The 15,325-nt window shown below is 38.1% G+C and overlaps 2 protein-coding genes across 2 annotated transcripts; both read right to left on the reverse strand.

Moving 5' to 3' along the window:
* Positions 1-862: 862 nt before the first annotated feature.
* LOC122768583 (transforming protein RhoA-like) lies at positions 863-6,219 on the reverse strand. Its single transcript, XM_044024670.1, is given in 6 exon segments — positions 863-1,598; positions 2,282-2,304; positions 2,307-2,411; positions 3,024-3,144; positions 3,893-4,050; positions 6,137-6,219. Coding segments are annotated over 5 exon segments (579 nt in total). The 5' UTR covers positions 4,049-4,050; positions 6,137-6,219; the 3' UTR covers positions 863-1,424.
* A 4,663-nt stretch (positions 6,220-10,882) lies between these two features.
* LOC122767780 (cytokine-inducible SH2-containing protein-like) lies at positions 10,883-13,451 on the reverse strand. The gene is made up of 3 exons (XM_044023253.1): positions 13,154-13,451; positions 12,533-12,673; positions 10,883-12,449 (listed from the first exon to the last, which is right to left on the reverse strand). The coding sequence occupies exons 2-3, from the start codon at positions 12,669-12,671 to the stop codon at positions 11,974-11,976; spliced, it is 615 nt and encodes a 204-aa protein (XP_043879188.1). The 5' UTR covers positions 12,672-12,673; positions 13,154-13,451; the 3' UTR covers positions 10,883-11,973.
* Between the last annotated feature and the right edge of the window lie 1,874 nt (positions 13,452-15,325).

Raw genomic sequence — 15,325 nt, forward strand, 5'->3', positions numbered from 1 at the left:
TTTTGACTGTAAAATTGAGTCCTGTATTTTTACAGTTATTGTCTGTAGTTCTGTGATACGGTTATTTACTGTAATTTTACGGTATCTGTTTGGAAACTTTGCTGCCAGTGCTTTTACTGGTTTTTTTTTACAGTGCACCTGGTGTTCTTCAGTGGGGGAATCCAGAAAATCTTTGATGGAGGGTTGAAAAGCCTTAAATATTTCATGGCTGTTGAATCATATCTATTAATCAGCCATCAAAGCCTTCATCATTAAGGTTAGTGTTAAAAATACATTTCATAGAGTTAGAATTGGTTTCAGAGCTGTTGGTGGTCCATGTGGGGATTGTTCTGCAGTTGATAAACCAATGACTTAAGTTCAATGTTGTGAATTATTTTCATTTGGAAAATGTGTGAATGTCACTGTATCAAACGGACCGATCTGAGTCTGTCGAAGTCGGGATTTGTTGATCTTTATGTTGCTCTATATATTTTTATACAGTGGATGGTAAAGTGCTCCAAGTCGGACTGCTTGGCTCATGTTTTCTATCACAGTGAGTCAAGTTAGATTTATTAAGAGTTTCACAACTTGACCATGAGCGACACTGCTGTATCACAAGACATATCAGTAGTAAAAGATGAGGCAGAGAAAGACAAAAAGGAACAGTGACAGTTTGACAATTGTGAACAGCGTTCACTTGAGAGCATTGTCATGCTTTTTTTATTTTTAAATGTTAAATGCCATATGTATATACTGTATTTTAAACTCAATGTTCACAATGTGTGCCTCTGAACTTGCACTGTTGGTCAAATTGCAATGGATTGACACGAGTCCCGTGCCGTGCGGCGATTAAACAAGAAAGTAGCGCAAATAAATACAAAGATTCTTACAAAGAAATTTATTACACAAAACACTAAGTTTCCATTTGCGTTTTTTTTTTTTAACAAAAATGAGTTTCCAGTCTCATAATGTGCAAGTGATCATAATGCACATTCGATTTGTATATGAAGCGCACAGACAAATTTCAACTTCAATGTGTGCATCACTTTGTTGTAAAATTAAAAGGACTACTGGTCACAGTGTACAGGTACTTCACCCTGGTTGGCTGTGTGGAAACATTCCTCAGATCAGCAAGCAGGGCTTAAGCACTTAACTGTAGTTGGCAGGTATGACACAACATGGCTGACCTCTTTGATTACATGTTGATAAAGGAGCTTTTCGTTATGAAAAATTTACTTGTGTTAAAGTACAAAAAAGTAGTTTCCCATTACCTCAAACTTGAATACTGACAACCAGACTACATTTGCTTATGACAAAGAAAAGTAAAAGCATTACACCTTTAGTAAAAACTGGAGAGAACAGTCTTTTGCATGGGTGTGTTGGGGGATTAGGTTCGACCTAATGCTCCTTCTTTCCCCCGTAGGAAGCCGCACTCGTGCACTGGTTTACAGCAGGACACATTTACTGCTCTTTTTCCCCCGCCTGGCCTGTAGTGCAGCCCTGGTGGCCATCTCAAAGACTTCCCTCACGCCATCCTTTGTTTTTGCAGAACACTCCATGTATCCAAAGGCGTTGATCTTATTCGCCATGTCCCGTCCATCCTCTGGTTTCACAGGTTCCTAAAGGAAAAGGTTACAGAGTTTTAGGAAACGAGGATTCATCTACAAGAGAATTGTGGAAGCAGTTGTGGTGACACATCTGTAGCCTCAAGCCTTTTGTTTTTCCTTGTATCCGTATCGCATTAAACTGAAAATATCTCAACTTTTCAGAGCATCCTTTGATACTTACACCAAAGAATTAGATCACACTAGTCTATGTTCAACCTGAAGTAAACGCACAAAGCTCCTGAATCAGTTGGTGAAAGAGAAAATGCAGAATGGACAATCTATTTAGTCAGTCATTTTTCTCAGTTTACCATGTTAATTAATTCAGTGAGGCTGGTTGTCTGGTTGGCTTTGGGTGAATGCAAATGACGCAGCTGGAAAAATCAGAGGAATCACACCAAGCGAAAGGGGTTAGTGTCCTGCATGCCTATGCCTGGATTCCTCCAGAAATTCTCCTGCTATTGTTAACGTGTCTTAGCCAGACAATGTACCTCTGGTTATGTCAAGTTTGACCAAGCAAACTCCAGAGACTGTCTGGACACAAATCTCCAGACATTACCCACACAGTTCATGCCTGAAGTAAAGCTACGTGTGTGTGTGTGTGTGTGTGTGTGTGTGTGTGTGTGTGTGTGTGTGTGTGTGTGTGTGTGTGTGTGTGTGTGTGTGTGTTTGTGTGTGTTTTTTTCTTTTTTTTTTACCTGCTTCATTTTGGCAAGCTCCTCCGGGTGTGCTCATCGTTACGCAAGTCCTTTTTATTCCCCACCAGTATAATGGGAACATTAGGACAAAAGTGTTTCACCTCGGGAGTCCACTTCTCTGGAATGTTCTCTGAATGACGGGACAAGGTACAAAAATAGTCGGACTATCAGTTATAGTCTGTGGATTTACATTCATTCAATTGGGTTAATGAAATAACAGAAACGGTAGAAACATGACCAACGAAATGTTGCTAAAAATGATATTGACCAACAATACATGTAGATCACAGGATACATATGTAGTATCACCGTATCAAGTGGTGACATACAAAGCAGAATACTCACAGTTAAAAGTCACCATTAAGTCTCAAAGCAATAATCAAAGAAGTCACATGTTTATTTTCTGCCTATTGACTAGTTCTTCATCTTTGCAAATCCAGCGATTGTAATTAAAAAGGCGATCGATAAACCATGTTTACAATAAGACAGGTTGTACACAATATATACAATAAATGTGCTGGTAACTGGATGAAGTTCTGTTGTGTTACTGTGAGCCACAGAGCTACATGATACAGATGCAAACTCATTCTTTTGTGTACAAGCTTCTCTATCCTATATACAGAATGTTTCTATTTATTCATTATACATGTCCCTAGGTGACATTTACATAAAATGTACACTGAAAAGAAAAGCAATGCATCATCAACATGACCATACATAGAAGCTCTGTGTTATCACTTACCAAGACTGTCGGGACTGTCAATGGAGAAGCACATGAGGATGACGTCAGTGTCTGGATAAGAAAGTGGACGCAGTCTGTCATAGTCTTCCTGACCGGCTGTATCCCAGAGAGCCAACTCCACCTGTCACAACAGATAACAATTTCCCAAACTTCAACTACAGGATTGACATTAAACAGACCTAACGATCCAGATGACTCCGTTGTATATCAAAATACTCATAGGGCACAGAAAAAAACATCCAGTGTCCGAAACTTCAGTGAAGACCCATCGGTTTCGTGGTGTATGCTTATTCCTGTCTATCTGTCAAATCCCATGTATCTATAAACATTTCATAACTGACACTGATATTTTCATAAAAACCTGTTGTGACTGATGTTAAATACTCTCAACTCCCTTCATTTCTCAGTTCCTACACTTTGCGCCATAACAACTTAATGGTTCACTGCTGAGCAGTAAATCTTCTGTCAGATCCACTACATTCTGAATGTTAAACAAAAAAGCAATGCACGTGCAATAACATTACTTTTTTTTTTACTTAGACTCTAAAAGTGATTTTGGTGACAACCAAATTAAAATGTTTTAAGGTTATAGTTAACTACATAATCACAACATTTTATTTAACAATGTATATAATTAAAGTAATAGGTGCTATGTTTCATACGTGTTTCATAACCCAAACTCTTAAGATGAGTCAGCTTCATTTTAATTGCCACATCAAATTACATGCAACTTGCATGACTGTGGGTGAAAGGGAATGGACAAAAGTAGGAACTGCTGCCGACTCTCAGCTGCTGTTGTAATAAGAAGGTGTCAAGTTGTGTAGCATTGAATTTTGTCTAAAATGTAAGGACAGTAAAATCAACTGTACCTGTTTGCTATCAACTTCTATGTCAGCAACGTAGTTCTCGAAGACTGTGGGCACGTAGACCTCTGGAAACTGGTCCTTGCTGAACACAATGAGGAGACAGGTCTTCCCACATGCTCCATCTCCAACTATAACCAGCTTTTTCCTGATTGCTGCCATGACTGCAGACAAGACACAGAAATAAGCAAAGGTTATGACGTGAACACTTGATCTCTCACAAGAGGGAGGGCCAATTTATTGCACGTAGGGATTATGCAACAAAACCTCTACTTCCACAGTGAGAAAAAATGAGCAGCAGTAACTTTAAATTGTGTTGACAGTAGGAAAAAAGACTACACTGACTAAAATATTTATTATTCAAAAATACATATTTAACAACTTAGATTCTAAAATGTAAAAAGGCAGATCCTTCTCTCCTAATCTACCGTTTTTTTAAACCTGAATTTGGATTTTTGTGTATATTTACACATGTATATACACAAGGCTGTAGATCAGGGCTGTGCTACAAAAAACAACACAGGAAATCTTGAAGTACTAATGTTATAATAAGTGAGTGAACATCTGAAAGTGAAAAACAAGAATATTTAATAATATCATTATAAATCACGAGGCCCCCCTCCCCCTGGTGGCACTCAAAAATAAATACTTAAACATATACAATTCTAGAACTACTCAAGTTCACTCGACTCGGTTTGTGTATCAGGCACGTAGTTTTCCATTACTTCATAGTACCTCCTCAACGTGGGCGGTGTCGTCATAGTGTGTGACATCATTTTATACGCAACACAAACATACTAGATCCTCTCGTCAGTCACCAAACACAGGAACATCTGCACCTCGTTGATGGACTCTCTGTAATGCTATTAAAAATGTCGGATTTGATTCTTGTGTCATGACTCTTCTAGTGACGAGTCTCTGCCAATCGATGGCCAGCAATCTGTTGATGTCACATTGTAACATGGCTCAGCTCGCTTGGAACCTCACCAGAAATATTAACAATTTTCCTTTCACAATTACCCCAATAATGGAAGTTCACAACAACAGCCTTCTTACAGTTTTTTGATCGGAATACTATCATATTAGGACTGCACCTACCGATTTTCACAATCGATATACGGTTCATTATATTCTCAATTAATGTTTTAGTTTGGTGTATGAAATGACAGAAATATGTTGTGTTCAAAATGCTGATGTTCTCCAACCCAAATGATTCCTCTTTAATGATTAATTTGTTATATTGAGCAAAGAAATTTGAAATATTATAATATATAATATAATATAATGAAATATTAATTTGTTCAGCTAATTTAAAAAACAAAAACACCTAAACTGCTTAATCAGTTTTCAAAATAGTTGGCAATTCATTTCGCAATAGTGTGATGAACGATTAATTGTAGCCAATCCTTTATCGTATATCGCTTAATTCCTAGTATAAACACAACGTCAGAACCGTCTGAAACCAACACCCGGGGCTAACTATTTAGCATTCAAAGCTGAGGTTGTTTATACCCAGATTATGCAGTGTCCTGTACACAGACTGTACAGGTGAACACCAGAGAGTATAAAGATCCCACATTTGTTGGATGTATTTTAAGACTTTACGTGAATAACAACGTCTTTTCCTGGTGATACATTTCCGCCTCAGTGTTTCAGACCCACCCCAGCATCAAACTGGTTAAATAAACGTTTGTCCCGCATCATAACAGAATACACTAACATAAATTGAGAGTCAATTATCTGGGACAAGTACTGACAGAAAAACGTAAATCGTTACAGAACTTATTAACCTAGATTTTTAGCTGATGTTCTGTTTACAATAGTCTTCATGTTAACTGGTGTTGCTAACAAGTTAGCTGTTGGCCGGGTACGCGGCTAGTGCGATGAGTTTATTAGCTTTATGTTTTTTTTTCCATTAGCCGTGATGTATAACACTCACACAATGCCGTTAATCTAACACTCACAAGGGCCGTGTTTTGTCACCAGTTTTAACCATTCGTACAAGCATGGCTATTTTATTTGAATCATAAAAACCGGTACGGGTGGCTGGCTAGCTAGCCAGACTTAGCTTAGCCAAACGGAAGTGAATGCGACTTAAATCGGGTCGTTAGCAATCTGACTACCGTAGCCACAAACGTCGGTAGATATAAAATATAGATTTATTGAATGTATACTTTACCGCCGCGTCGTCAATGTAAACACATGACATTCTCTTAATATATATAGCTCGTGGTAATATTATCTACTTACCAAATGATGGTTTTAAAGTGAATCCAAATGATTTCCAAGTAGTGCTTTGTTGGCCTCCTCGCTGCTGCTGCTGGAGGAAGTAACACAGGGGCGGGGAGAGGAGCACAGAGTCCTACTGTACAAACACGATAGATTCATGAATGTTGTTATACTACTACTAATAATAATAATACAGTACTCCTACTACTACTGATAATAATAATACTAATAATACTAATAATAATAACAATAATTTTCTCTAAACATGTATGCCCATGATGTGTATGGTTGCTATTTACATTGTTTATACTATTCTCTTTTTAATTTCCTTTAATGTTTTTTTTTAAATGTCTCTATATCTTTAAATATTTCCTGTTATTTTGTAATGTATGTTTACTGTATTATATTTCCACAACTTTTAGATACATCATTTAACTGAATTCAAATGTTTACATTTTCTATTTATATTTTATTTTCTACTTCTCTATTCTGATACTTTACTTTAATTCTAAAGTTCTTATACCTTTATTTCTAGTTTTATACATATTTTTTTAATCAACATTTTCACTGTCGGTGCAGCTGTAATACTACTAACAAAGGATTATCTTTTCTTATTATAATAATTTTTATTATATTATTTAATTTTTTCAATTTAACCTTTTATACAGGTTATCCCATTGATACACAGGGTCTCATTTTCAAGAGAGACTTGTCAATATAAAAATGATGACTGTTATTATTGTTTTATTATTATTATGAGTAGTAGTAGTAATAGTAGTTGTAGTAGTATCTGCTACAGTTGAAATTTCCATCAGCATCAAAATCAGGTTTATTGACAGGTAAAGTTACCACATTATACCAGAGGGAATTTCCTCTGGTCAGTGTTGTGCATATAGAGAGAGATAGGGAAACAATATAAGGAAAATAAAATAGAAAGACATAATTTAAAACAGAGTGAATCTTATTTAAAATAAAACTGAATATAATTTCAAACAAAATGTCTAAAGATTGTTACTAAAGAGAGGAACAATTGTCAGTGTCCATGCGCTGCAGTGTGCAAGGAACAGGATACTTTGTCCCAATAACTGGAAATCATGTGCATATGCTTTCTTAGAAAAATGAGACAAACTATAATTAAGTAATTAAGGATTTGTGGATCAAAAGTCCACTTTCCGGAAGGCCACTACTACCACAAGACAAAGCACAGTAATGCAAAGATCGTCACAAGTTCGCAAGTCAAGACTTGAAATAATGACCATGTGAGTCAACCATGTGAGGTCACTAAAGTGAAGATTAGTAAAAAAAAAGAAAAAAGGATGGGAGTTTTTAGATTGTATCGTGTACAGCCTCAGGAAAGTGGAAAAGGTATGGGCCTCATCAATCATTGGCTTCAGCTGAGTAACTTTTCTTTCTTAGAAATGATGGTCAAATGCTGTACACACAACATGACTGGCTTTACACCACTTCTCAATTTACACCTTTGGAGACTGGGACATGTTTCTACTATAAATATAAGTTGTGCCATATGTTTTCATACCAAGACCAAGAATTATGAATAATTTTAAGATCAATCCATAGATACAGCCACATATTTGCAACAAAGAAAAAAGCTGTACATCAAAGTCAGGTGTGCACATCATCATATTTGTGCATATTTTGACTTTGTACTTTGCAAATATGAACCAAAATCAAAGTCACATTATTTAAAAAGTTGCAAGGATCAGCCAAAATGTTCTCACGAGGACACAATGTCCTAACTAAGACACACGCATATGCAGTACTGTGCAAAGTCACCATTCAATTTGTTGCTTTAGCAAGACTGCAATGCAGTACAGTGTAATTATTTTGCTTATCACTTTACTGGAACACATCCAGAAAATATCCCTCCATCCACATGATTCACACGAGGGGCCAATCTCAGCTGACACAGGGCGAAAAACAGGGTCACACCATGGACAGGTCACCAGTCCAATCACAGGGCCACATATAAAGACAATCAACCAGTGTATAGAGTGTATGTAGTTTTAAAATAACAAAAAACAGCTTCTACAGGTTAATGTGTCAAGTATTTTTTGTGACCGACCGTTACATTTGAACACTAGCATGACCTTGGCTCTCTTAAAGCTGAAGTGCAACCCCAATAAGTCATGTTACAAGTAAAACCTGTGCGTTTGTCCCACTATTTCATGTTGACAAAAATGACATGCTCGGGCATTACACACACATGCTGCATGAGTTAAACTCATTGACAGCTTGTTAATCTATCAGACCCAATTTTCATTGTTCCATTCCATTCCGTTCCATTCAGTGATCACAGACTTTTGACAAATGTAAAAAACAACAAAGACGACCTGTGTCCCGAAGACTTCTACACAGTGCTGTTTATTGGCAATGTGATGAATGTTTCATCAAGTAATAATAACAATAATATGTACTATGTAAACATTACGGGCCTTTGTTCAGAGGTATTCACATGAGTCATGGTAACATAAGCGGTGGTTTTTACCAATAACAATAACAATGGCTGTTTTCTGTTCATGTCCCCGTAAGACATTACAGTCAAGCATGATGTGCATTACTAGGAAAAATGAAACTGAAGCAGTAAAATAGAATTCAGCCACCATTCATTTGATTATTTACACCTGCGCGTCTCCTACTGTGACACGTCAAACTACCAAGGACCAGAGGTGGAAAGAGGACTGAAATATTCTACTCAAGTAAAAGTACTACTATTTTGATAACATTTTACTTAAGCATGAGTAAAAGTACTGGTCTGAAAATGTACTCAAGTTAAAGTGAAAAAGTATCTTTAACAAGGTTGGGTTTTTTCTCGTGTCGTGCAAAAAGTGACACAAGTCTCAGATGAATTGTTTTTAATTACAGACAAACCTTTAGAAATTAAAGTGCTGACAAAATAATATACGTCAACACATAATGTGTCAGTCAAAATGGGTCAAAGGTCACAAATGCTTCAACTTTCTCACTCACACAGGGATCTTAATCAACGTCAATTCATTCGATTCAATGCAGTGAAGTGCACTACTTTCAAAAAAACGAGATCTAGAGAAGAGATCTAGACAGTAACGAGAGAGATGTTTTAATACTACGTAGCTTGAGACAGAGATGGACGAAGAGAGAAAGATATTGTCTGTTTTCACAATCACCGCAGCAGGGTATTAATATCTGTGGCTCTTAATCTAATCTAGATAAGAGGCTTTCTCAGCACAACTAACTTTGACCTTGTGGAAACAACCTCAGGCATGTTTTTTCTTTTTAATGAAAACTGTCACATTAATACCATTCATTCATTCATTCATTCATTCATTCATTCATTTGTTGATTGAAGTGGCCAGTTATTCCACGATGAAACAAGCAAAGAAAGAATGGAAAACATTTATTGTGAGTGATGAGGACAGGTGAATGAAGAGGACAGGTGAGTGATGAGGACAGGTGAGTGATGAGGACAGGTGAATGATGAGGACAGGTGAATGATGAGGATAGGTGAGTGATGAGGACAGCTGAATGATGAGGACAGGTGAGTGATGAGGACAGGTGAGTGATGAGGACAGGTGAATTGGCGTTAATTAAGGTCTGTGAGTTAGTGAGAAAGTTAAAGCCTCTGTGACCTTTGACCCATGTGGACTGATACATTATGTGTTTATGTATTTTATTATATTAATATGGAATGGATTATACTATAATTTGTAAGGTTTGCCTTTAATTAAAAACAATTCATTTGAGATTTGTGTCCCCTTGTCCTTTTTGCCCGATACAAGAAAGAACCCCAACCTCGTCAAAAAAGTATCTAAGTAACTTTTACTCTGAGTACATTTTAAACAAGGTACCTTTTTTTTTTACTTTAACTTACATTTTTAGACCAGTACTTTTACTTGTACTTAAGTAAAATATTCTCAAAATAGTGGTACTTTTACTTGAGTAGAATATCTCAGTACTCTTTTCACCTCTGAATTATGTCATAGTTCCATGTCAGTTTCACTGTCACTCTGACCTGACATACATGAATCAGTATAACCTGTGCTCTTCCTGCTAAAACGTGTCAAAATCACTGCTGTGCAAGTGGCACTGAGGCTGAATTAGAGCATCAGACAGACAGAACTAATAATATGGGTAGGGAAAGACACAGGCAGATACAGACAGGTACATACAGTTTGCTGGAAAAGAACAGTAAAAAAGAAAGAAGAGTAGTATAAAGGGAATACCAGAGAGCAGAAGAGAGGAGTAAGTGTGCAATGGAACACAGATGAGCAGATGGTAAAACAGTGAAAAGTACATTAACAGATACATGTAAAAAGCACCTCTGTGTTTGATTTCTCTGAAATCCACCAGCAGGAAATCAAAGAATAACAACAGACAGTAAACAGACACAATTTCATTCTATAATTTATTAGACAGTGAGTTTTGCTTCTTCTGAAGAGGAGGACTTGTGATTTTTTTTATAAAACGACACATAAAAGAAATAAAAAAACCACACACAGTGTACACTGTATTTCTTTTTGTCATATAGTGTCAGCCCAACCTTATATTATGACTGAGTGATAAAGTCACACTCTCAAACGACACTGTGACTTTTTGCTGAATCATGATGACAATGCCTTTTTTTTTGAAGATTACACGGAATTAAGTTGAATGGTCCATGAAATCACTGTTGTTGACTTCACATAGAATGAGATAACGATCCTCTGGTAGCTCGAGTGTGGTTTGTATGAGGTTCTGACTTCACCACCGTGCACACGCTGGGATCCAGCCTCAGACACAGACTCTCACTCTCTCTGAAAACCTGGCTGCCAAAGGAGATGAGGAAAAACTGATTGTAGCCTCTTATCAAAATGTTAACCTCATAAAATCTCTACTTTCTCAAGTCCAGAAAGAAACATGTTTATAGCTTTAACTTGTCAACAGCGTGACTGTGACAGAGGATTAGGGCCAAACTGAAGAGAGAAAGAGATTTTTTCATACATTATTTAATTAAATGTAGTATTATTATCATTACAAATAATAAATAGTAACAGCACGGACTGGACGGCAGCTGCAGTTCCACTCCTTCCGGATCCAAAAATGTAATTATGAATCTAATTGTTTCTTAGAAAAATCCTCTTTGAACAGCACACAGTTGTAACCACGAGCAGCCATTTCCTCCTCCTCCACAAAAGAGATGATTTCCTCAAAGTCTGTGTGATTCTTTCTTCCAAACAAACTCCATTTCTTGTACAATAAAAGATAAAGGTAAACCAAAATATATGAGATTTTGCTTGAATAATAATTAGAAATTCTTCAATTTGGCCCTAACACACTCATTTCTTGAAATTTGAATTTGAATTTGAATCTCTAAAGACGACGGGACGTGTTCTAGTGATATCTCATGTCTTTTCAGGCGGACTTTAGATACTTTTCATTGACAGTAGTTGGTAAAAACTGTCAAACAATCTCCAAACACAACATATCGTATCGTATTGTATTCGCTGTCTACACGGAAACACGGGGTTGGCATCTTGAGATACCGCTTCAGGTCCCCTAAAACGCCGTCTCCGTGTGGACGGGCCCTTAAGCGGTTGTAGATTTATTAGGTCACTGTGCCCTTGTGTTAAGTGGTTAAAATCTGGTTTCTCAGTGAAGGCAGCATGCCAGCGCCACACACAGTCGGTGCTCAGAAGTCTGTGTCAATGCCTCACACAAGCAAATAAACAATCCCTTTAATGTTAATAGCAGGCCACGCAGAGGTTAATCACACCCAAACCATCGCAGCGTTCTCCTGCTGAGCCAGTCTGGGGTGTCATGTTTGCTCCCCCACAAGTCATGGAGTGTGACCCTGGATCTGAGGGTCTCTATGAGGGGGTCCCTCATATGTGGAAGGGATAGTCCTGCAGGTAGTGCAGCAGAGGCTTTGGAAGTGGCAGATGCTTTGGGCAGTTTGTGTGGCTGTTGATGGTGAGGCGTACCAGGTGCTGCAGCGAAGGAAAGGCCTCAGGTTTGTGTAAAGGTTGCGTCAGCTGCAAAGGGACTCCACCAACAGGGTCCGGTTTTAGTTCGGAGCGAATGTCGTTAGCTGCCTGCTCCTGTGAGCTCTTGTAGTGCTGTATGAGGCTGAGGACATTCGGGAAGGACTGCAGGTGGGGCAAACCAGGAGAGACAGAGTCCAGCCAGAAACGGCCCCGTCTGTACTCTATCCTCACACTTGTAGGTCCACTGCGTGTTTTCACCGACAGCGCCAGGATATAGCGAGGGTGACTGCTGTCCCGCACCAGGAATGTTCCCTCAGACTTGGCCAGGAGAGCTTCCCGCGCCTCGCTCGCTGAGATGGAACCCCAGTACCAGCCTGGGGAAAAAGACATCGTTTTTGTCAGCAAATGAAACTCATGTGATGATAGAGGAGGAACAGAGTGATGGACCTCTGCGTACCTGAGGTCTGTAGATGGTGCAGGGTGGTGGTGACACAGCGGAGGTCCTCTGCTGGGTTCCAGCATGAAGGAGAAGGATACGGACAGCAGGAACCTTCACGCTCCTCATGATGTGAAACAGCCTCTGCTCGTGCGACCATTTCTGTTGCACACCAAAGGTCATTTATATATAAATGTGCTGTTTATGCTGTAGTTATTTAAAATATAAAAAAAACAGCAGTTAGACATAGTAACACAGTCAATGCTACTAAACTATAATAATAAAAAGATTATTATCTGTCTCAATGTGTCTGAAGTGGGTGTTAAAATCACTCAGGCGTGAGTGGCCTATGTTGTATTAGTTGTTTTCTTTTAAAAACCACAAATATAAACATATTTATGTCGTTCCTTTGTTTATAAGCCCTCAGGCTGTTCCCAGAACAGCAGCTACACTTCCTGGAATCCAACGATTCTCACTTGAGTATTTTCTTTTCTTTTTTTTCTTCCCATGTTCGTGCACCTGTGCATTATACTATGACCATGCATAATCCATGTACTGTACTTACATATGAAACAAGTCATGCAGAGTTAAAGTTTATTCTAATAATAACCACAACACACACACACACATAAACAACCTTACCTTAAATCAAACACAATCATGGGGATTGTTGACCGGTTTAAAAACAGTCCAGGACATGATCCATCAAAAATGTAAATAAGAAAAATTGATTTGTGTCTTGTTGTGGGCGCAAAGCTGAACAAAGAAATGAGAGCAAAAAACCTCAGTGTGTGTGTGTGTGTGTGTGAGTGTGTGTGTGTCTGCTGACAAGCAGAGTGGGAATGGAGAGTGTGGAGAGTGTGTGTGCTTTTTTATTCAGGGCAGAAAACAGCTCGGCTCAGTCTGAACGGACAGAGGATCCAAGAATCTCTTTCCAAGAAGGCTTTTGTGTGACAGCGTGCGCAGTGACAGGCGGGCTGCAGCCAATAGCAGAGCCACTGCAGCCACACACACACACACACATACACTCACGCACACACACACACACCACTTCCTGTCCCTGGTTTCAAAGTAAAACGCACCTGAAGAATGACTTAATTATCGATTTATCTGTTTATAAAACATTATTATTTTCCCATTTTTATCGGTCAATAAAATGTCAGATAGAATAAACATCAGTGTTTATTTCTCTTTGCCCTTAAGTGTCTTACTTTGACCTGTGAAGTCACTGATGAATGAATCAGTGAGTCAATTAGTCAATTAGAGCATTTGCATAAGAAATTGCTGCACTTTTACAAATATATTTTTATATACTTCTTATATATATTATTACATACTAACCCAGTTACAAGCCATGTTCCCTTTCCACTTGGCTGTCCAATATTTACAAATACTATACCTATAACTTTTATTTCATTATTATGATTTTAAATACATTTGGCATATACAGTATCTTTGTGAATTAACCCATGAATTGATTATGTATTGTGCCATTTAGCTGCACAGGTGATGGGATTTTTTTTTATATGGTGCTGTGTTATGTGTTCCATGATAATGTGCCCTTTGCCTGCCTGCAATCAAATGTTCCCCCATAAGTATATTCAAATTGATGATGATTTAAACTGTGGCTTCCAATTATTTTTATTTTTTTTAAATAGTCACATCAGTGAGTGTGGATGCTTCAGGACGAGCTCCTTCTAAACCTAAGAAATTGATGAAAAGTCTGGAAATGGAAAGTCTTTTACTTCTACTTTTGAAGAAATAAAAACCCTTGCTGCAGCTCCACCTACTGTGTTGATTCCGACTGTTGCTGTTGTAGCCTAATGAAATCAGGATGTGAAAAAATGTAATATAAGGTGGAATTAAAGAAAAGGAAAGCCCATATTAATCCATTCTACATTCTACATGGGTGCCCAATCCTCTATTTACCTATTACTTATATTTTTTATTCCTTCTACGCATAAACAGTAGAACATGTGACTCAATGCAGTGTCACATGTCACCCTTTTATTTTGAAGGCAAATAGCATGACTGTGTTACTGCTGTATGGTGTTGATGAAGCTGCCTACAGTCGTGATTAATGCTACATTCACATGAATGGAAATACCCTTTTCCAGCCATTATGTGTATTATGTATTACTGCCAGCACATACAGTTATTATTATGGCTTCATTACAGCCATGTGACTTCTGACTCTATGTATTTGCCTTAGTAAAAGACACACACACACACACTAATGTAGAATATGCATCAGCTCTCTCCACATCATACTCTATCTCCTTTTCAGCCCTCACAAGAAATCCCATTAATAGAATTTCTTTTTCCCTTTTTCCTCGCTTTTCCACTGCAGAGATAATCACCACATGAAAACTGCCTTTCAGCCCCGCACCATATTTCCAAGAAAAGGTCTTCACATCAACCGAGTTTCCCAAGAGGGATGAAAGCAGCAGAATGCACAGCTGAAGGCTTCTGAGTAGAGAGCCTTCTTGGAAACACACACAACAAATTGACCTCTACTACTGAGCCACCATCCCTGCTGCTGCTGCTGCTGCTGCTGCTGGCAGACAACAGACAGATAGAGAGAGAGATAGATAGACAGACAGACAGACAGACAGACAGATAGATGGATATTGAGAAAACTGAAAACCTCTTCCAGCTGAAACCCCAGTAAATTGTTGCTGTGTTCCAAGAAATAGACTGACGTGAACATTCTCTGCAAAACCAAAACTCATACTTTTTTTTTCAACATTGGGATCTAAACCAGGAATAAAACTACAAAAATGAGTGGAACAGCATGAGTTTGTGAAGTGAAGA

The sequence above is a fragment of the Solea senegalensis genome, linkage group LG4, assembly GCF_019176455.1.
Source record: "Solea senegalensis isolate Sse05_10M linkage group LG4, IFAPA_SoseM_1, whole genome shotgun sequence".
NCBI lineage: Eukaryota > Metazoa > Chordata > Actinopteri > Pleuronectiformes > Soleidae > Solea > Solea senegalensis.

Bases quoted from the DNA above. Each gene is read 5' to 3' on its own strand.
- LOC122767780 (XM_044023253.1), bottom strand. From the start codon at position 12,671: ATGGTCGCACGAGCAGAGGCTGTTTCACATCATGAGGAGCGTGAAGGT. The intron at 12,450-12,532 runs GTACGCAGAGGT...CTTTTTCCCCAG, and splicing joins GCACCATCTACAGACCTCAG to GCTGGTACTGGGGTTCCATC.